General features: G+C 32.6%; 2 protein-coding genes and 2 long non-coding RNA genes across 4 annotated transcripts; 2 read left to right on the forward strand and 2 right to left on the reverse strand.

Annotated features, from left to right (window-relative positions):
- The first annotated feature begins 237 nt into the window (after nt 1–237).
- On the forward strand, nt 238–3,118 carry LOC141706421 (uncharacterized). Its single transcript, XR_012568817.1, has 5 exons — nt 238–788; nt 1,244–1,348; nt 1,473–1,524; nt 2,106–2,198; nt 2,307–3,118. It is a non-coding gene; the product is annotated as an uncharacterized LOC141706421 (long non-coding RNA).
- Nucleotides 3,119–6,448: 3,330 nt separating this feature from the next.
- LOC141706423 (uncharacterized) lies at nt 6,449–8,203 on the forward strand. Its single transcript, XR_012568818.1, has 3 exons — nt 6,449–6,672; nt 6,795–6,910; nt 7,665–8,203. It is a non-coding gene; the product is annotated as an uncharacterized LOC141706423 (long non-coding RNA).
- A 5,789-nt stretch (nt 8,204–13,992) lies between these two features.
- On the reverse strand, nt 13,993–17,313 carry LOC141703991 (uncharacterized). The gene has a single exon (XM_074507355.1). It carries the CDS (start codon nt 17,311–17,313, stop codon nt 13,993–13,995), a length of 3,321 nt encoding a protein of 1,106 aa, XP_074363456.1.
- Nucleotides 17,314–17,321: 8 nt separating this feature from the next.
- LOC141704005 (uncharacterized) lies at nt 17,322–17,942 on the reverse strand. The gene has a single exon (XM_074507356.1). The coding sequence runs from the start codon at nt 17,940–17,942 to the stop codon at nt 17,322–17,324; it is 621 nt and encodes a 206-aa protein (XP_074363457.1).
- Between the last annotated feature and the right edge of the window lie 3,703 nt (nt 17,943–21,645).

The following is a 21,645-nucleotide window of genomic DNA, read 5'->3' on the forward strand; positions in this document are numbered from 1 at the left end:
TGCTTGTGTCGAGTTAATCTATCGCACGACATGCAATGAATTTTAGAACTCGACTTACTGGAGGTGTCTCAATAAAACTTATTCATTTATTTCTCAATTTCCTTAGTGAGCTCAAGAGGAAGTAAAAATATGCTCATGGCATAAGACGACAATGTCTGAGCCACCATTTTAATAAGAATCTCTTTTAAGGGTTTCGAGATCTTCTTCTCGTTCTAACTTCTGATGCTAGCTTTCAATCTCTCTTTCAAGTAACCAAACATCATTGTTTTGTTTCGTCCCAACACATTAGGTAAACCTAAATACTTCGTAGTGTCATCAGCTTCTTTAATTAGCAACTGCTGGCATACGATATCCTTGTCATAGTCTATAACGTTAGCACTGAAAAATACCGTGGATTTATCCTTATTCACCCTATAACCAGAGGCAAGCAAAATCTACTTTATTGGACTAAAGTTATACAACTCTCGGTAGTTGTGATCTTCCTTATTTATCACTTATTATCTCTCACTTCAATTTCAAATTTCAAAATTTCCTTCTCTTTCATTCATCAGTTGATGTGTTTATTTGTTCTTTTTAACTAATATGTCATTTGTTTCTCGCTATGCAACTATAGTTATGTGATGGTGTTGAATAATTCTTCGTGATTATTTTTACTTTTTTCTTGCCTTTTAACGTCCTCTTTATTTTGTTTATGCATGTAAGATTTATGACTTATGAGTATCTAAAGCGGACTAATGTTTGGGATAAGCAAACCCCGTACATCTTCATTTATCTTCTCTTGTGCCAAGGTATCCAAGATTTCTTATTTTTTTATAAAAAAAAAATTCGGATGTAGCTGTGTATATCATGATTTTAGTTTGTCCTTATAATGTAGGATTTTAGGATAGTTATGGTTTTAGTATGTTGTAGTCTAATGTTTTTGTTATAATTGTTTTAAAATTATGTGATGATCATGTTCATGATGTGTGTATATCAAGTGTAAAGTTGAATGTGGGGTGTTTGATTATAGTCCCAAGAGAATTTGATATCATTTAACTATTTACAATGATTGGCCATATGTTTGATTATATGTTCGAGTTAAGTAACATTGTTTGACATAGATTTTACCAATGATTTGAATATATTTGATCGATAAATTCTCAAATTTGTACTTCCGTTTTTCAGAATGTATGTAGTACCAAACCATACCATTTGAATGATACTAACATAGTTATTGATGTGATGAAATGCAATTGAATGTCAGTGGTGTGCTTAAGCATGATGAACTATTTTGAGCTTGATGCACTATTTATCCAAAACTATACATGATCTAAAGTGCTAGAGGAGCAATATACCAAATTATAACATGGTATTCTTCATTTCTTTTGTATTTTGATTATTTTAGTTTAATGTGAGGAGATGTCACATAACAATCTATATTTATTATGTTTGTTCTTCAGCCTTGATAATGAATTTTTTAACCAAATGTACAGGCCTTAAGCGTTTTGGAAAGGGCTGTCGCATGATATGGCTTAATTATCTAAGGTCGGACATTAAGCATCGCTCTTTTACCCTTGAAGAAGACCATATCAATTTTAATGTTTACACTAATCTTAAATATAGTAATCAATATCATATGAGTTTACTAGTTCAAGAGTATTTAACTGGCAATGCAGTTGATGCAAGTCTAATATTATTGTCTTATAATGTCTACTGGTTTTGTGAAACTCTTGATTAAGCTAACCTATTATTCAATTCCTAAATGTTGCCAATTTATTTTTCAAAATATACTCATATCAAAAGATAATTTAAAGTGTTTGAATTTTTTACGGTTTGATAAAAGCTTTCTGCATATTTTGTTATAGGTTGCTAGACTTTTAAGTTTCTCTTTTGTTTGTATTTTACCCTTTTTTACCAGGTTTTGTTTTATGTTCATCGTGTGCAGACTGTGTTAAGCTTAATCCTAAAGCTTATATTTTGAAAGCCAACTGTTTGATCTTAGTCCTAAAGGGTTTACATTATTCTGTTGTATGTACCTGTAATGAGTAGTGTAGTTCACAATATCTTAATAGTTGTAAACGATTTTGCTATATATTCTCAACAATTAATGTATGTTTATTTTGCAGGTTGAGTTTATCGGGTATAGGCCCCTTAGGCTGAGTTAAATATATCAAAAGATTTCAACATAACTTATGTTCAGTAATAATGACAGTTGAATTGTGAGTTGGAAATTTATTTTTCTTTTTAGCTACATTTGTACAAGTTTGTGCGGAGGTTCTTGATTTAGCTTAAAGATGGAGGATGTTGATGTACTGTTAATTCTGCAGGTCTCTCTCTCAACACACACTCGATCACTAACTCGAGACTTTACGCACAAATTAGGTCTTCTTTTCCTGCATTCCTCTTCTTTCTTCGGGTTGGTGAAAGTTAAATTGCAAAGACTTTTCAGATCATAACCCATATTAAGAGCAACAACAACGCCGTTGTTTTGCTGGTTGTTTGCCTAGGTGGCAATGTTATCTAGCACTGGAGTCATTGATTGTTTAGAATGTTGTTACAATTTGTTGTTCAAAGTGAACAACGGTTGTTTGGATTTTAAACTTATTATTTTAGTCCCAGCTGACCCACTCAATCACCATCCATGCAGTGCTAACAACGTTGTGAAGGTTGTTTAGGATTGGAGTAAAAAGTTGTTAGAAGTGAGTTGAATGAGAGAGAACATAAAATACTAATATTTTGGGTGAGGTGGAGGAAGCAAACAACATTTTTGGTTGTTTGCACTAAAGTTGCTCTAAGTAATTATGAATTTGTTGATGTTTAAACATGTGGGTAAGTATCTTGAGTTATAAAAGGCAATTTTGCACAGTTTGATATATAAAAAGACAATACTGGAGATGGGTCGCTTCCGAGTCAGTTTGATTTCGACATGCATAATGCAGTGTTTCAAATACCAAATATTTCTGGGACTTCACATTGTTTCTTTTCTCTCAGAGGTAAACTTGCAAGCCCAATTTTAATATTATAGTCTTACATCATTTTTATGCTTTCATTTGTTCATTCATAATGTAAATGTGAATTTTGGTGCACTTTTAAACAAAGATCTGGAACAAGTACATTTGTAACAACAAATCCTGCGATATTGTATTATGACAGGGGTCTTTTTTTATATGAATCTGAATGCTTAGCTTTCTGTTTAAAGCAACTTAATATCAAATTTAAGTGTTTTATTGCAAAAAAACTTCGATTGCATTATCTCTGGTACATTTCTGTGAATGAGATAACTAAATGCTATATAGTTCGACTCATGTGGTTATTATATAATTTTATAGTGTTTACATACCTTAATTATTTTTTATGATCTCCTAAAAAAGTTTCTATTTAAAAATCGTATGATAATCAGCTTTTACAGTGATAATTGTATGATAATCAGATTTTAAAAATCATTGATTCTTAAAGATATACTATTATAGATTGAAGAAGATATTGTGTATTTGTGTGTTTGTACGTTAACTAAAGTAAAGGGCGTGTAAATACATTTTTTGTAGTTGTGCTAAGGGTTCCCGATGTCTTATTAATTTTTTGAATTTCTTTCATAATTCTTGGTATATCCTACAGCAGAACAAATTAATTTTTATAAACCTCATTACTGTTAGGAGGAGTGTATGTTCAAATTTTTCCCAGAACTGTTTTAAGTCACAGAATTGTTTTAAACAATCAAGCTCTTTTTGAAAAATAATTGCAAGCATTACACATAGTTCCTTATATAAATCAAAAGTAAAGTTGTTTATAAATTACATTAAAATAAAATTAGCTTTATAATGATTTTCACCAGATGCAATCAAATGCAAAGTTGAATTTGTTTATAAACATTATTTTTACAAATTTTCATTATCATAATATGATAACATTTATATAGTTTTTATTAATTTATCTATTACCATACTTCGAAAATTTTAAAAAACATAAATACAATAATTATATTAATATATATAAGAGATACTAACGTAAAAATATCAAACAAATAGTTCAAAATAATTCATTTCAAATCACGAAGATTGATTTGAAAGTGATAAATGACTTATCCAATTATATGATCACACAAATAATATCAATTGTTTTTTTTTTGACAAATACAGAAGATTTTCATTAAATTGAACATAATACAGGCGGGACAAACCCCCAGCTGTCGATACAACCAGGTGATAAAACAAATAACATACTAAAATCAATTAGATGATTTGTTTCCTAATCGTTTAACACATAGAATTTAAAAATTCTTGAAGCTAAAAACGAAATCAAAAACATTTCAGGCGATCCAAATTGCACCAGCATCTCTGAAGATAGCAACATCGCAATTGACCATATCACGTAAAAACTATGGTTAGCCCAATGTTCAGAAACAACAATCGCATAAAATGAGATTGGAGAAGCGACACCCCAGCTATCTACATGCCGGACACCAGCTATAGACATGCCGAAGGCACCCCAGCTATCTACATGCCGGATACCAGCTATAGACATGCCGAAATTGTAAACCTGTAAAAAATGAACAATATTTAGTTGTGAAAGGTGAGCTCTTGCAATAATCATCACCGTCCCAGATTCGATACAGGTTTTGCAGATCAACAAAAATATCAACAACTTCGTCCTCAACAGATCCAATACCAGATCAATTGTTCTTAATATTGTGTAAGTCTAAATATAATTAACCCGTTTGGGAAATGTTAAAATAAGTAACTTATGACTTAAAGTGAATAAGTGAGTAATAAGTGATAAGTTAATAAATACTTATAAGTTATATAAGTGTTTGGATAATTTAACTTATAAGTCAGAATTGTTTTTATTTAAATGAATTAAAATAAATAATTTTTATATATAATTATCTTAATTCTTATATTTTAAGTTATATTAATATTTAAAAAAATAGATTCTAAAATTAAAATTGATAAAAAAATTAAAAATTAAAAATAAGTTGTGAAAAAGTACGTCGTTACCAACATTTAACTTATCAGCTTATAAGTTATAAATTCAACTTATAAGTTGGGTCGACAAACACTCGTAATAAGCCCACTTAACGGAATTGTCAAACGGACCCAAATCAAAATTTAATTATTATTACTATATTATATTCATAAAACGAGGCATTGGTGTCGATAAATATTGTATCTAAATTTAATATATTTACTGTGTCTTTTATCTCAAACTAACATTCATGATAATATATTTATGATATAATAATAATAATCATAATAATAATCATAATAATAACAATAATAATAATAATAATAATTATTATAATAATAATAATAATAATATACGGAGCTGAGAATTGAATGCTTGGTGTGTATTTTGGATCAATAGAAAAGTTGCTAGATATTTTAGATCATATGAGAGTTTAAATATGATTATAATAATAACTCAGAGTTTTCTGGTGAATTTTGACTTGTCGATATCTCTGAGTTCTCTAGTGAAATTTCACTTGTCGATAACTCTGAGTTCTCTAGTAAACTTTAGCTTGTCGATAACTCTGAGTTCTCTAGTGAATAAATGACTTGTCGATATCTCCAATCTCCATATCTTTAATTTGACTTGTCGATATCTCTGAGTTCTCTAGTAGCTTTCCTGAGTTCTCTATAATTCATTCTGGAGTTCTCGAATGACTTCTCTATAACACTAAATCTGTGACTTGTAGAGATCTTTACTTAGAACATTTTTCTCAAAATAAATTTATTCAACTTCAAACTTCTTCATAATTTTTCTGAGGCATGATCTTCTTGATCTTCTTCCAGATATAATTCTTAGGCTTGATACTGTTTACACAAAAAGACTTAAGTATGCTCTTTGACATTTTTACATACTTTAAATGTTACAAATATAAAATGCAAATTACGATTACAATACAACTTACTCAGGATTGTCAATTTGACTTAGTCTTGTTATTGTACGGGCATGTCTTGCACAACATATATAATCACCTTTCTGTACTTCGTAAATTTTGATCCGTGATAATTTTTGTACGGGCCCAATATTTTTAATGAAAAGTGTGCAACATATTTTGACGTTAATACACATATCTAGAAAATAAAAATGTGTAAATAATTTTATGTTTAAATTTGTTTTAAAATTTTATCATTAAATATAATGTAAAATTGAAAGTGCTAATAATTTTTCATTATAAAATAATTATTATTTTTGAATATAATTGAATATAAAATTATTTAAAATTAAAATTGCGTCGTTAAATCAAAAGTGAAGTTCCTAATAAAAAAATAAACTTTAATCATAATAGAACTATTACAAATTGAGATATTGTTAAATTGAAAGTTGGGTAACTCTCAAAGGTTATGCTGAAAAAATCTTATATCTATATACAGGAGAATTATAGGTTGTCTATGTGGCGGCCTTAAAATATCCTCAAACTTTTTTATGATTTTTTCAAGCCCTTTCTAATTTTTTCAAACCCTTTCTATTTTAATCTCATTCTCAATTCTTTCTCATAGAGTCAAATGATTATCAATTATCAGAGAAATACCTAGAGGCAATCTATCATCCATCAAATTGAATTTAATTTAATCATCAATTATGGTCTTCTTGGCTTCCCATCATATTACATCCCCAACAATCAATATGAATATGAAATGATGGGTATATATCTACTACACGCTTTTCGTGTGGGACGCAAATTAGAATGAGGTATTTTAAAAGTTTATGCTCATATCATGCTGGTATATATTTACACTTTCTCTTGCAGTAAATTTTAATTATTTTTATCACCGGGTTTAAGAATGTTTCCGTGGTTTGTGATTGTTGTTTAGGTATTGTCGTGTTAGAGTTCCAGGAAGAATGATGATATACAGTGTATGAGGAGGATGGATGGTGTTGAAGGTACTGCTTTGCGATTGTTGTTTAAGGATTGATGGATGCTCATAAGGTGCAGATTCTCTACATTACAAACTTCTGAATTAATCAACTACATTAATTATTAGAAAAATGCCCAGCATCAAAATGTAAGGTTTCATCTCTATACAGATTCTTGACACTTGAGCATGTTTCTATCTTAAATTATTGTCTCCTCCTACTCTGGTGTCAAAATTAGAACAAGAAGAGTTCCTTTTTATGTATTGCAGCATTAATAAATTTGAGTTGAAATGTATGTATATATGTTGGAGCCTATAATATTGCATCTTTTATTTGAGAGGAGTTTGATTCATTTTTACTTGGATTTTTTTTTCTCAATGTGTGCATAAATATACCGAGTTGCGTCGTGTCGCCCATGTATTACATCGGCCTCCAAATCACACCTTTCTCTTCCCCTAAATGCCATTTTCACTCTGCTTAGGACAAGCAGGTGTGTGGTTACACTGTTACAGCCAATATTTACTATTAATGGTCCCAAATTGATAACAATTTTTCTCGCTTCATATTAGCCTCCTACCTTTAATTCAAATGAGTTTTTGTTTTAGATTAGCTTCATATTATCCGGGTACGTTATTTTAATTTCTTTGAAATTTTCGGATATGGTAAGTGTATTGTAACATTTTACTAACTGTAGATGTTCAATTTGTTGATATACTTTATAGATCATAATCAACTACTTGGCTAGAATCTTTTCAAGCAAGTTCCTATTAGTGCTTTCTTCAGCTTCACAAGTATAATTGATATCAACATTGTTTGTTCGATCGCAGTTCAGGAGCCAGATCCTCACAAACGCTTTCTCTGCAATTTCTTTGTTCTGTATGGATGGCATGCATGGAACGCGCTCTCAATGAGCCCGTGACCACAGTACCTACTGAATCCTAAAACATAGACACAGAAGATATAATTTTATGCATATACTAATTGTAAGTATAAAATCCTATATATTGCATTACAGTTATCCGTCTATTATCACAGTTTTCCTTTCGTGAAATATGTATACAGAAAATGCATAGTACAAGAAAATAAATGACATGAACAATTCCATGTCAAAACTCTGAGAGCAACTTGGGTCACTGTTCATCAGAATCTGCGGAACCTTTGTACAGCCTTTTGAGAAGAGCTCATTAAATTTATCATAGAAGGGGAGTGATGTATTTTCCCTATCCACTCTAGAACTAGCAGGAAGTGCATAATTGTCTTGAGGCAACAATTTGCATAGACCAGACTAAAATCTGTATCTTCTCCTAATTTGTATATATACTTTAATGACTGGTTTAATTCAAGGAACCAACACTCTTTTGATTTATGTGTATTTTTGTGTTTACTTTGCTAAAAAAATATTTAATAATATATTTATATACATATATGTCCATGCCATAACTAAAAAAAAATTATCTCACATATATTAAAATTAGTATCATATGAACTGGATTTCATCAGGTAGGCCTCCTTTAATAATTTTGTTGTTGTTTGATTTTGTTTTTGATGTTTACACGTAAAAAGACAAAATAGAATTCTAAACAAACATGCTTTGCATGTGTGAATCTGGTCGGGTAAGTAAGCACTATTTTTCACACAAGAACCTTAATTTGTCTTCAGAAGTGCCTGCAATAGCTTAGTTTAGTTGGTTATATGCAGAGCATCTGAGCATGTGATTAAGGTCAGATAAAGACATCAACTCTGATGTTATGGAGACTTGTATTACATTTGTAAGCCGTGTTGTTGAAACTGTACTAGCACTGTACAAGTGCTTAAAACAGGTAACTATGTTCTTTTTTACTTTTTCTTCATTTCTTTGTGCCTTATTTATTTTATAGATTTATGTTAAACTGGATATACACTTTTTAGCTCACATAATTATGAAATGCCTAATTAAGATCTTTTAAGCCAGAAGATTGAATCAGAATTGAGATTCTCAGAGATATTTAATGCAGTTAGCCAGAATAACTAGAACAATATAAAATTAAAGGACAAATTTAACTGTTCTAAGATAATTTAAATAATGATCCGTGATGCTAATACTCCTCGAGCTCCAGGAAACCATTTTAAGATGAGACAGCCTATTCAAAAACTACATAACTTGAAAAGAACCAACACACCCCTCAGCAATCCAGAATCTGCACAAGGTTTGTCCGTCCGGGTACCATATTTAGGTTGCCCATCCATACAAATCCAGTGCTCCATAGTCTTTACCTTTTCACAGTCCCCATGCAAAACTCTAATGATTCAAATCAGCGTCCAAAACCTGAAATTGATCCGCTGAGCATGACTTTCAACAATTTAAGTTTACACATAAGTTTTTTTCCTTAATTCAGCATCGCAGTCTCTTGTCTTATCATCTAATAGTATAAACTGACATATGCTCATGCATGCATTATTTTATCGATTTCATTATTATATTATGAAAAGTAGTCACTATTTTTAGAATATAATTCTAATTTGAATATGTAACAACCCCGAGTATGGTAAATTTGGTTTTGTTGTAAATTATATTATGTACAAAAACTTGCACTGAAGTCATTAATTCTTTGGCGACCTTTTATAATAAACAGTACTCATTTTGAGCAAAGCTTTCTCATGCCAAGCTGAAAATTTAGGAACAAATGTATGAAGCTATATAAACGGTGGTGTTAGATTATATTAACAGATTAACATTAGTGTTAATATAGGATCTGTCTGTTGGAGGCTAAGCTAAGTACGCATGAAAAATTGACTGAGTTTTGTGAGCACTACTAGCACTATAAATAAAAACAAGTTTAAAATTTTGTGTAGGTGGTTTCTCTAAATCATTTGAAAATAAAGAGTAAAATACATGGACATAACCAAGAAGGTAAATAAAAAGTAAAATACAACATAAATGTTAGTAAGAGCGTTATCTATGTATATTTTGTAATTAATAACGACAATAAATTTGTATAGGAGAACAATTGCTGCAAGTTGGAGAAAATGAGCAATAAAATAAGACTCTACATAAATTAAGAGAACAAGATGTGCTAAAGTACTAAAGAGAGACAAACTATTTTCATTTTTTGGTATTTCATGTTATAGATCAAATGAGAGAATTTGGAACCCGAAAAGGTAAAAGCTCATGGCATCTTCTTTATATTACCTATGCAGTTTGAGCTCACATAATAATGAGTGTTCACCTATGTTTATACTACCTATGTTTCGTCTTATTCTCCGTGATGTTAGATATTTGAAAATTTTCAATTTTTTTTTAAATAAGCTTTGCACCGTGAATTTATATTGAGGTTTAAAACAAATATTTTTAGGTATTTTCTTAGAAACGTTTGCTGCTGGTGCTGGTGGTTTGCCAGGGGTTCAGACGTGACAAAACTAGACAACACTTGACTTCTGTATTTTTTCGAAATTTCCAATGTGGAAGTAGAATAAAGGTTTTTTTTGTTCAGAAATTTGCGACATTTTGCTAACTGCTATAAAAGACCATTACATTATACATTTTATTTTCCCTATGAGTACACATGTCCACACCATCATTTTTCAGAAAGATTTTTCATATTATTATAACTTCATCATTCAAATAATTTGCGAACAATATTTTTCTCAACCGCGCGAATTGTTGTTTGTTCAACTAGTTTAATCATAAACAAAAATAAAACTTTTATTTATATGAGACATTTTTATAATTTGAGACTTTAAAGTGAAGGTGGAGTGGGCAGCCGAGGTGTCGACTAAGGCGACACCGATAAATTTTTATAATACAAAATGAAACGTTAAATTAAAACTCAAGTTATTGCCTAATGTGACAGGAACAAGCTGGGTAATAATTTTTTTTTATCTTAGTTATGATAAAAATTATTATAAATTGAGACCTTAAATTTACAAGTTAACATGTCGTCGAAAGCGATCCCTAAATGTTTCCAAAAGCAATGCCAACAAACCTTAATGCTAAAATTTTAATCCTATTATGATAAAATTTTTGATTTCAAAATACCGTGTACCTTAAATTTTTTATATATGATCATTTAGTTATTTATTTTAACAATAATCATTATTGTACAAAATGAATGTTCAAATTAAAAAAGTTTAATTCAAACTCGAGATATCACCGAAAGTGATGCGGAGAAGTTTTTGTATCAAAAATTGATAGTAAAATTAGACAACTAAAAATATGTAATTAAAATTTGTAAATAATTCTATGATACACACGCACACATAAATATATACATAATTTTATATATTAAACTGATTTATTATATATATATTTTGTTCTCTATCATTTTAAGACATGTTAAAGTCATCTATTTTAAAATATAATTTACCGTCTTTTACATAGTGAAATTAGATTTTTTTTTATTTTATATTGAATACGTATCTTTTTTTATAATGATAACTACGGCTAAGCAAATACATACTCTTCAAAATTAAAAGTTAATACAATTTGAGAGGTTAAATTAAAACTTGAGTTATTGCGGAATGTACGAACAAACCGGGTAATAAATTTTTTATCTCAATTATGATAAAAACTATTATAAATTGAGACGTTAAATTAAAAGTCGAGATATCGCCAAATGCAATCCCGAGATGTCGCTAAAAATAATGTCGACAAACCTTGATAATAAAATTTTAATCCTATTATGATAAAGTTTTGATTTTAGAATATCGTATATATTAAAATTTAATATATAATAATTTAAATATTTAAAAAATAGTCATTACTGTACAAAATAAATGTTAAATAAAACAAAATTTATTTCAAAGTCGAGGTATCGATGAAGGCGATGCCGAGAAGTTTTCATACTAAAAATTGATAGTGAATTTAGATAATTAATAATGTGTCATAAAAATGTGTAAATAATTATATGATATATATATATATATATTCCTTTACTCTGTGGGAAACCGTGGAAAATCATTATTTTTATTATAAATTCTTATCACAAATTGTAAAATTTTATTTAAAAAAATATAAAATTTGATGCTAATCTATAATAATAAATATAATAAAAAATTTAATAATTAAAATTTGATAAAATTACTTAATTTTAAATTTGATTCTACAGGGCAAATAATTTTTAATAAGTGTGATTCTACTGTAATTTTGCTAAGAACCAATTTAAACTTTTTTAATAATTTCAATAATTTTTTAAATAAAAAATTGTGTAACTTTGATTTTTAACTTGATAATTAAAATTTATAACTATATATGATGAAAGATAAAATAAATTATATATATTGTATTTTTTAAATAATAATTCTCCACGATTCTCTATATAAGAGGGTATTACACGGAGTGCTATGTGTGTATTTGTAATTGATAATCTGTGTTTTCTATTATCTATAGTTTAATACATGATAAAGTCATATATCATAAAATCTAATTTACCGTCCTTTACATAGTGAAATTAGATTTCTTTTTATTTTTTATTGAATGCATATATTTTTATAATGATAACTACTATTAAGCAAATACATCTTTTTGATAATATAAAAAATGATTTGCGATTCATTTGAGTAATATTAACGTAATATAAAAAATAATATTCTCAAAATATAATTTCACTATTGGATACAAATGGTGAAAAATCATAATAAAAAAATTAACATTAAATTTGAAAAGGACAATCTTAAAATATTTAAAATTATAATTAATGACCGATATATAACATAAATGACAAGTATCACATGTTTAAAAACAATCTTGAAGCTAATTTAGCAAAAAAATAATATTAATATATCCAATACTAAAAAGTGACGGTTCAGTTTTAAATGATGTATATTAATAGCTAATCAACATGAACAGTTATAAATTATACAAACCTCCTCCAAGTATCGATAATCTAATATTTTTTGATAATATATACGGAAGTAGCTTATCTACACAACCATAAAACCTCCTCCTAGCTTTTTCTAAACTTTTGCCGTAATTGAATATAAATTGTCATTTACAAAAATAAATATTAAAATGATCATATATTCAATACGTTTTTTTAATCGAAATCAAGCAAAATTTAAGTGAAATATATTCACATTTTTTATGCCTTAGCGTAACGGGCGTTATCATGTAATGTCTCATGCAAAACATATTTTCTTGCATGCATTTATAAAAGTACCTACAATTTTTTTTAGTTGGTTAACAACGATCAGATGACCTATAACACTATATTGAAAATTTACGGGAGTACGTACTACATAATTATTACCATCAGTTCATATAAACAACATAAATTTGAAATTGAATTACAAGAAAATGCACAACAAAACTTATCAGCTTCAATATCATTACACACACAAGACGGCGAAGTAATACTATAAGTAGACAGGTACTTAATCTCAATGGCACAAGCGTATATATGCATTCGAAATTTACTTTTGCCCTAATACTGGAACAGGTTGAAAGCACATGGATTAATCCCGTAAAAATTCATCATAACATCCACATGGATTAATCTCGTAAAAATTCATCATAACATCTAAATCCTCAATAGAGTGACAGTGATAACTCGGTTTCTTCCTAGGTCTTTTCATTTCTCTCACGTGTTGGGACCCGGCCTCCGCGGCGGTTTGGGTGCGGTTAACCTGCTAGGTAGGGGTCTCTGCAAAATAGAACCGGAGGGGGGTTGTATCCCGCGGCAACTCCGGTGTGAGAATAAGAAATGGGCTTTCTTGAAGAAGAAGAAGAGGGAAGAAGGAGTTATTCAAAAATATGTGAGGGTGTGTGTATGTGTGTATAGCAGTCAAATGTTTTTTCAACCCCTAAAACCCTCTTTTTGGGGCCTTTTATAGGTCCCAAAATTTAGGGATTTTGGGGTTTGTACCTCTTCATCCTGACCTTTGATCATTCTTGGTTGGTGACAGGTTGGACGGTCCAGATGAGCTGTGTGGTCAGATGTACTTTCTCCATCAGAGTTGTTTTGGGATGATTACCCATGAATGTCTATGATGCAATTGTTCCATTTTGGGTAACATGAGACAGTTGACTCTTTTGTCCTGCGCCACGTGACACCGGGGACCATTTCGGCTTGGGCCTGGGGTGGCATCCCTTTTGGGCTCATGTTCTTCTATATGGGCCTGATTATTTCTGGCTCATCAACCGGTACTTCTTTTTTTTTTTTTGACCAAAATGCAGAAGTTTTATTTCTCAACTGAATCAAGCACAATACAATCTTTAACTATGACCGGAATAGAGCTTCCGTCAAATATACGATCAGGATACATATGTGACAATCGAGCAAGCTCGTGTGCCGACCTATTCGCAGACCGTTTAATGAAATACAACTCCATGTTGTTTAACCCTTTGATTATCCTCCTGCAATCCTCAATAGTGCGTCCAAACCTTGAGCGCATGTGGACTGAACTTCGAATGCTCTGGATCGCCACTAGGCAGTCAGATTCCACTACAGTCTTGTCCCATTTCATTTCTTTTATCCAGCTCAAAGCTTCTTTGATCGCTACAGCTTCTGCCATACTGGGTTGCAAAAGCTCCTGCAGAAGTTTTGTTTTCGCGCTCACAAGACCACCTGTATAGTCTCTGGCCACCATTCCCATCCCTGTGGCATGTCTGTCATTGAATGTGGCTGCATCTACTGAAATCTTCACTGTGTACTGTTGAGGTTTTACCCAAATTTCTGCCCCATCCCCAGGCATCGACGGTTGGAGAGGGACCTTATAGAATCTATTTTGGGCTATCTTCCATTGTGAGAGATATTCTAAAGTAGCTGCAACTACACGCTCTGGCCTCGAAAATTTTTTGTTCCACACCACATCATTTCTATACCGCCATAAAGACCAGCAGAGCATAATCATCTTGACTTTGTTTTCCTTTGATTCATGTAGTAAACACTGCTCAAACCAATTCGCAAATTCCCAAGTCGAGTCCCACACTGGTGAAACCTGCAAAACCTCCCAGCAACTAGCTGCAAAAGGGCAGTGGAGAAAAATATGAGCTGTATTTTCAACACCAGACTTACAAATTTCACACAAAGAGTCAACTTGAACTCTTTTTTGGATAAGCTGCATTTTAGTAGGTAAACAATGAGTCAAGGCTCGCCATAGCACACTTAGAGCCTTCTTGGGAGCTTTAATTTTCCAGAGAGCTTTCCAAGAGCTATCATCGTCATGAACTGTCCATGCTCCTTTTTGAACCTGCAATAAGTTATATGCACTTTTCACCGTGTACTGACCAGTGATATCCCAATCCCATTGTAGCATATCAGAATCCAACTCTTCTTCAATGATAGTTGCTTGTATACTTTCCTGATTCCTATTATTGAAGATATCTGCAATCACTTCCCAATCCCAATTCCTTGTTCCTGTGCACATTAAGGAGCTGACTTTTTGATTGACAATTGATGGAGATACTGTCGTGACAAATGCATTCTCCTTGTTTCCCAACCATGGCTGGCCAATAATATTAATATCATTTCCTGTACCAACTCTCCAGCTTGAACCAGTTAAGATGACATTCTTTGCTTCTAACAGACTTCTCCAAATGAAGCTCGGACTAGAACCCAAGCTGGCTTCCAAGAACGACGTGTCCTTAAAATATCTGGCTTTGTAAATTTGAGCTGTAAGACTATTTGGGTTCGTGATCATCCTCCAACATTGTTTTCCCAACATTGCCAGATTAAAGTCACGAAAACTTCTAAATCCCAAGCCTCCAGAATGTTTGTGTTTAGTCATACGATCCCAGGCCATCCAGTTGATCGTACGGCCACCAGAATCAGTCGAACTCCACCAAAAATTAGCAAGCATCTTTTCAATTTCTTTGGTGATTTCGATGGGTAATAAAAACACATTCATAGCAAATACTGGCAAGGACTGAGCAGCTGTTTTGATTAGTATTTCCTTCGTTGGTTTTGAGAATTTCTTCGGTCTCCAACTCTGAATTCTGTTTTGAACTCTATCTTTTAAGTAGGCCAGCACCACTGATTTCTTTCGACCTAAGATGTTAGGGAGTCCCAAGTACGTGCTATGCTCATCTGCTTCCTTCATCCCAAGCTTATGACTTACTTCAACTCTGTTGTACTGGATAATATTCCCACTAAAGAAAACTGAAGACTTTTCCTTATTAATTTTCTGCCCCGACGCGTCTTCATACACTTTTAAAAGATCCAGCACCTTATCAGCTTCATTCGTATCCGCTTTACAGTACACATAACTATCATCAGCGAAAAACATGTGTGAGACTATTGGAGCTTTATTGCATATTCTAATTCCATGAATCAACTTTCGTTCCTCGTATTGATGAATAAGAGCTGATAGCCCCTCCGCACAAATGATAAATAGATAAGAAGACAAAGGATCTCCTTGTCTAAGTCCTCGACTAGGGCAAATAGGACCAATAACATGCTCCCCATGAACAATATTATATGAAACTGACATGACACATTGCATTATTAAATGCGTCCACCAATCAGAAAATCCCATCTTCAGCAAAATGCCACGCAAAAAAGTCCATTCAACTCTATCATATGCTTTAGACATATCAAGTTTCAGAGCCATGTACCCTTCTTTCCCAAATTTCTTTCGCTTTAGATAGTGCATCACCTCAAAGCTGACCATAATGTTGTCTGAAATCAGCCTCCCCGGTAAGAATGCACTCTGAGAATTCGAAATAACTGAATCAAGAACTAGCTTTAGTCGATTGGCAAGAACTTTTGTGATTATTTTCATGACCACATTACACAACGCAATTGGTCGTAGCTCTGATAAGCATGAAGGGTTCTTTTTCTTCGGAATGAGGACTATATTTGTTTCATTTAACTCCTTCACCACTTCTCCTGTATGAAAAAATTGCTTAACCAACCATACTATATCTGGGCCAACAACATTCCAATATTTCTGAAAGAAAGCCGGGGTCATGCCATCTGGCCCCGGGGCTTTATCGGGATGCATTTGAAAAATAGCGTGTCGAACTTCCTCATCTGTAATTTGACTAAGCAGCTGCGCATTTTGTTCTTCACAAATTGTTTTCGGAATACAGTCAAGAACATTCCCCTCTTGAGTATTAGTGGCTGTGAACAATTGTTGGTAATAACTTTTAATCAGCTCATGTAACCCATTCTCCCAATCGAACCAATGCCCCTCCTCACTTTTCAACCTCTGGATTCTGTTTGTACGACGTCTACTGTTGCAAGCCGCATGAAAAAATTTAGTGTTTTTCTCTCCGGCCTGTAACCAAAGCTGTTTCGACCGTTGTCTCCAAAAAATTTCCTTCTGATCCAACACCAAAAATAATTGCTTTTTTGCTTCCATATATTCCGTTTTTGAATTCTGGTCTCTGCCATTTCTTGTCGCCTTCAAAATCCGCTTACATTCCTTTATTCTCTTATTAAAACAGCCTGTGATTTCCTGTCCCCAACCCTGTAAATTGTTAGCACAATTACGAATTTTGTTCAACACGCTATCGCCAGGCTCCTCCTTCCAAGATTCTCTCACAATTTGGCCACACATTGGCTCAGTCAACAAGCATTTTCGAACTTGAACTTGAAATTATTCTTATTCACTTTCTTTACTGCTGGTATTGTCAATAGAGGGCTGTGGTCAGACGGGGATCCCTCTAAATTGTACACTGTAACCATTGGAAATCTATCTAACCATGCAGCATTGGCCAAAACTCTATCCAACCTTATTTCTGTCCACTGGTCCGAATTTCTCCCTCTCTCCCAAGTGAATTGATGTCCTGTAATCTCAAGATCTTGTAACTCTGCATCTCTTAGACAGTCATTAAATCCTTCAACAAGCCAATTTGGATAAGAATGACCTCCCCTTTTATCTTGTTGGGAAGTAACATTATTGAAGTCGCCAATCAAGTACCATGGTAAATTCGCATCTCTTGCTAGGTGTCTGAGAAGATCCCAGGTTTTATGTCTTTGAGCACGAATAGGTTCACCGTAAATACCTGTAAGACGCCATGGATCCTTACCTATAACTTTTATTGACACATCAATGTGATTCTTTGACATACTCATAAGGTTGACATCCTCCGCGTCTTTCCATAATAAAGCAATACCACCACTCCTTCCTTGAGGTTCCACAGTTAACAAGCCTTCAAATTTTAATTTCACACATAACTCCTCCATCTTCCTTCGACTCGTAATGGTTTCACATAAAAACATGCACTTTGGTTGTTCATACCGGGTGACATCTTGAAGGAACTGAATTTTTCCAGGCGCACCCAACCCCTGGCAGTTCCAAGCTAAAGAAATCATAATGATTGGCGGGTCTGCAGTGCAGCACCCGCCATAAATTCGTTTTTTGAAATACTTTGGTTATCCTCCCCTGTCTCCATGCTTGTATCATCTTCGAACTCCTGTTTATCCTCTACAGTTTGGTCCAGGCCCAATCTACGCCTTTTAGGGTCCACTATAAATAATTCTGAAGAGTCCAACCCAGTTTTTTGCCCATCTCCTTGATTTTTCAAATTATGCTCATTACCCTCGTTAAGATCAGTACGTTGTGCATTATCTCCTATAATTCCTCCTTTATTGACTCCCACCATATCTCCTTTACCTCCTCCCGCGTTATCAGCTTTTTGAAATGAACCTCCATCTAATCCAATCCCGTTATTCACGCTGGTTTGTTGCATTGTCCCACCAATTACGGAGTTCATCTTTCCAGCGGTTGCTCCAAACTTCTCACCGGAATTAGTTGCCTGAACGGAATTTGGGTTTCTCAACCACCTTGATCCCACTGTATGTGTTTTCCTCCTTGGTTCGGCACGCAGCCATGAGCCATATGCTTTTTGTACATTTCCCCCTGGATTATCGAATAATCTCTCACAGAACTTGTCACCATGCCCGACCATACCACAGATAAAACAGAATGTGGGAATCGCCTCGTACTTAAAGTTAACCCAGCACCAATTTTCCTCCGTCTTCTTAAGCTTCATGCGTCTTTTAATTGGCACATCCAATGGCAGTGTAACTCTAATTCGTAAATAGTCCCTCCATACCCCAGTAAAATTGTTTGAGTCACTTTCAATGAACTTCCCTATGTAATTACCTACATCAGTGGCAACACGTAATGACATGAAACCAGCACTCATATCATGTAACTGGACCCAGATGTCTAGATTGTTGATAGCCATTGTCCTAGGATTGTCACCTTCCTTCAACCTCTCCATGATCAAATGAAATCTACCAAACATCCATGGGCTACCCTCCATTACCCGCTTAATGTCAATCTCATGGTAAAACTGGAATAAGAATATGTTGCCTTCAAGTTGCTTCACATATAAACCCCTTCCTGGCCTCCATAATGATGCCATTTTGTGCTGCATCGCTTGAAAATCTATAGGAGAGTCAGTGAGAAACCTCCCTACCAGGCACCACCTAGTGTCTATGTCACTCAGATCATCGGTTGTTCCCCCATAATTGATTCCCCCATGTTCCTCATCAATATTGACCAATGCAAACGCTTCCTCCATTTCTTGAATAGATTTATCCCCTCTCGCCATTATGAAAGCTAATAGTTGAAAGCTTTTGGTTACAGAATAATAAGGTTACAAATTATAAACAAAGAACGAGTGGGATACACTCAATAAAAGCCAACCATGTCAGATGACAAGACGTACTATCAACCGGTACTTCTAATTCTACCAAATCTGAAAAATAAAAATCAACATACAAAATCATATATTGGAAAAGCTGAACAAATCTATAACAAGAAACCGGTAATGTGAGTTTCCGAAAAATAATAAATCAATATCACATTCGATCAAATATAGACTGGAAGGAGAAATCATTCCATATATTAAAAAGTAGTTACTAATGTTTCATATTGATACTTCGAAATAATATTGTTGCACACAAAATTAATCTTACTATTTAAGTATACTTTAGGCAAATCCAAAACTTTTTTTCAAAACAGAAAGAGAATAAAAATATACTATAGCCCTGTTTTAGTCGTGAAATGACAATAAATTAATGTTAAACTTTCAAATTACAGTAGATTAATTGGTTTGTTGGGAAGTTTGGTTTTTTAATGTACACATCTAATTTGTGATAATTTAGAGGTACACGTCTAATCTAATTTGTGTTAATTGAGAGGTCCAAATACTATCATGCTTCTAAATATTTAATTTCGTAAAATTGACCATGACGATAACTATACACATTGAAACAGTTTTAATACTAAAAAATGTTAAAAAGTTATTACAAAATCTCAAACATTTCTCTTTCTGGCTTATTGAATTTGTTACTAATATATACGACCGATGAAAGAGTAAGGTAATCAATTTTTTTTAAAATTTTAAATTTTATTAAATGTTTTAAAAATGAAAATGAATTTTGTTAATAAATAAATAAAATCAAATAAAGTAAATAAAATATAACCATAAAATGCCTAACCGCAGCGGGCTCAATGACTAATGACTAGTATTTCATAAGTTTGCGAATCCGTGTGTATCACTAACAAACTAAAATGTGACAAATATCACGTGTGTTACTATTCTGAGTACTTAACACCACTCAAGTTTAATTATACCTTCTGAACGTTGTACTTTCTATTATTAACAAAATATAACATATTGAACTTATCTATCTTTTAGATATCAAATATAAAAAGCCCATACATATTTCTACCACGGTTAGACTTCAATTATGTTTAACTAATGTTCTTTATTTTTATATTAAATTTTATTACTGTGCATAAAACAAATCTCTTATCAAAATTAGGATTTAGTTAATATTTGTTTAAATTTTTATGAAATTATTTTTTGTTTCGATAAACATATATTTTTATACAGCAATGATTACGTGCATGTATTCAAATGTTTTTCGATAAACAAATGTTTCTGTTCAAGCTGAAATAGGACATAGGGGAAAAAAATTCTCCAATGCTCGAAAAGAAATAAAGAAAAGAAAGATATATATGGTTTGCATTCAGGAAACTAAGTGGAAGGGTGGTAGCACTAAGGAAGCTAACGGGTTTAAATTGTAATATTCAGGGGTTGGTAATATAAGGAATGGTGTGGGTATTATGATAAGTTCGCTCATAAAGGAGAATGTAGTAGAAGTGAATAGAGTCAGTGATAGGATTATGAAGATTAAACTAGTAGTTAATGAAGAGGTCGTTAATATTGTAAATGTGTATGCACCCCATGTTGGCTTGAGTGAGTTGGCGAGAAAGAATTTCTGGGATTGTTTGGATGAAATATTTAGGTTGATACCTAGGGACCAGATTTTATATACAGGAGGTGATATTAATGGTCATATTGGCGAACAGTCGGATGGTTATGCAGGCATTCATGGGGGTTTTGGTTTTGGGACGAGGAACAAGAGTGGGTGGGATCTCTTGGAGTTTGCATTGGCTCATGAATTAGTGATTGTTAATTCTTGTTTTAGAAAAAGGGATGATCATCTGATTACTTTTAGGAGTGGAGGTTGTAACTCACAAATCGATTATCTTCTTATGAGAAAAGGCAACATGGATTGTAAAGATTGTAAAGTATTTCCGGGTGAGGCATGTACTACTCAACATCGTTTGTTGGTAATGGATATATGTATGAGGAAAAGAGTAGTACAAGATAATAGAGAGGTGACATCGAATATTTTATGGAGAAATCTAAAGGGAGACAAAGTTGGTATTTTTAAAGAAATGATTGGTTTGGAAAGAGACGGATTTTATGATGAGGATGTTAATAGAATGTGGAATCGATTGGCCTGTAAAATCAGAAATATAGCTACAGATATGTTAGGTGTTACCTCAAGAAAGGCAGGTGCAGAAGGAAACTTGGTGGTGGGACCAGGAGGTGCAGGAGCGAGTAAAAATTAAACATGATCG

Source organism: Apium graveolens, chromosome 2 (assembly GCF_009905375.1).
Source record: "Apium graveolens cultivar Ventura chromosome 2, ASM990537v1, whole genome shotgun sequence".
Classification (NCBI taxonomy): Eukaryota; Viridiplantae; Streptophyta; class Magnoliopsida; order Apiales; family Apiaceae; genus Apium; species Apium graveolens.

Bases quoted from the DNA above. Each gene is read 5' to 3' on its own strand.
- LOC141703991 (XM_074507355.1), bottom strand. From the start codon at position 17,313: ATGTGTGGCCAAATTGTGAGAGAATCTTGGAAGGAGGAGCCTGGCGAT.
- LOC141704005 (XM_074507356.1), bottom strand. From the start codon at position 17,942: ATGGAGGAGTTATGTGTGAAATTAAAATTTGAAGGCTTGTTAACTGTG.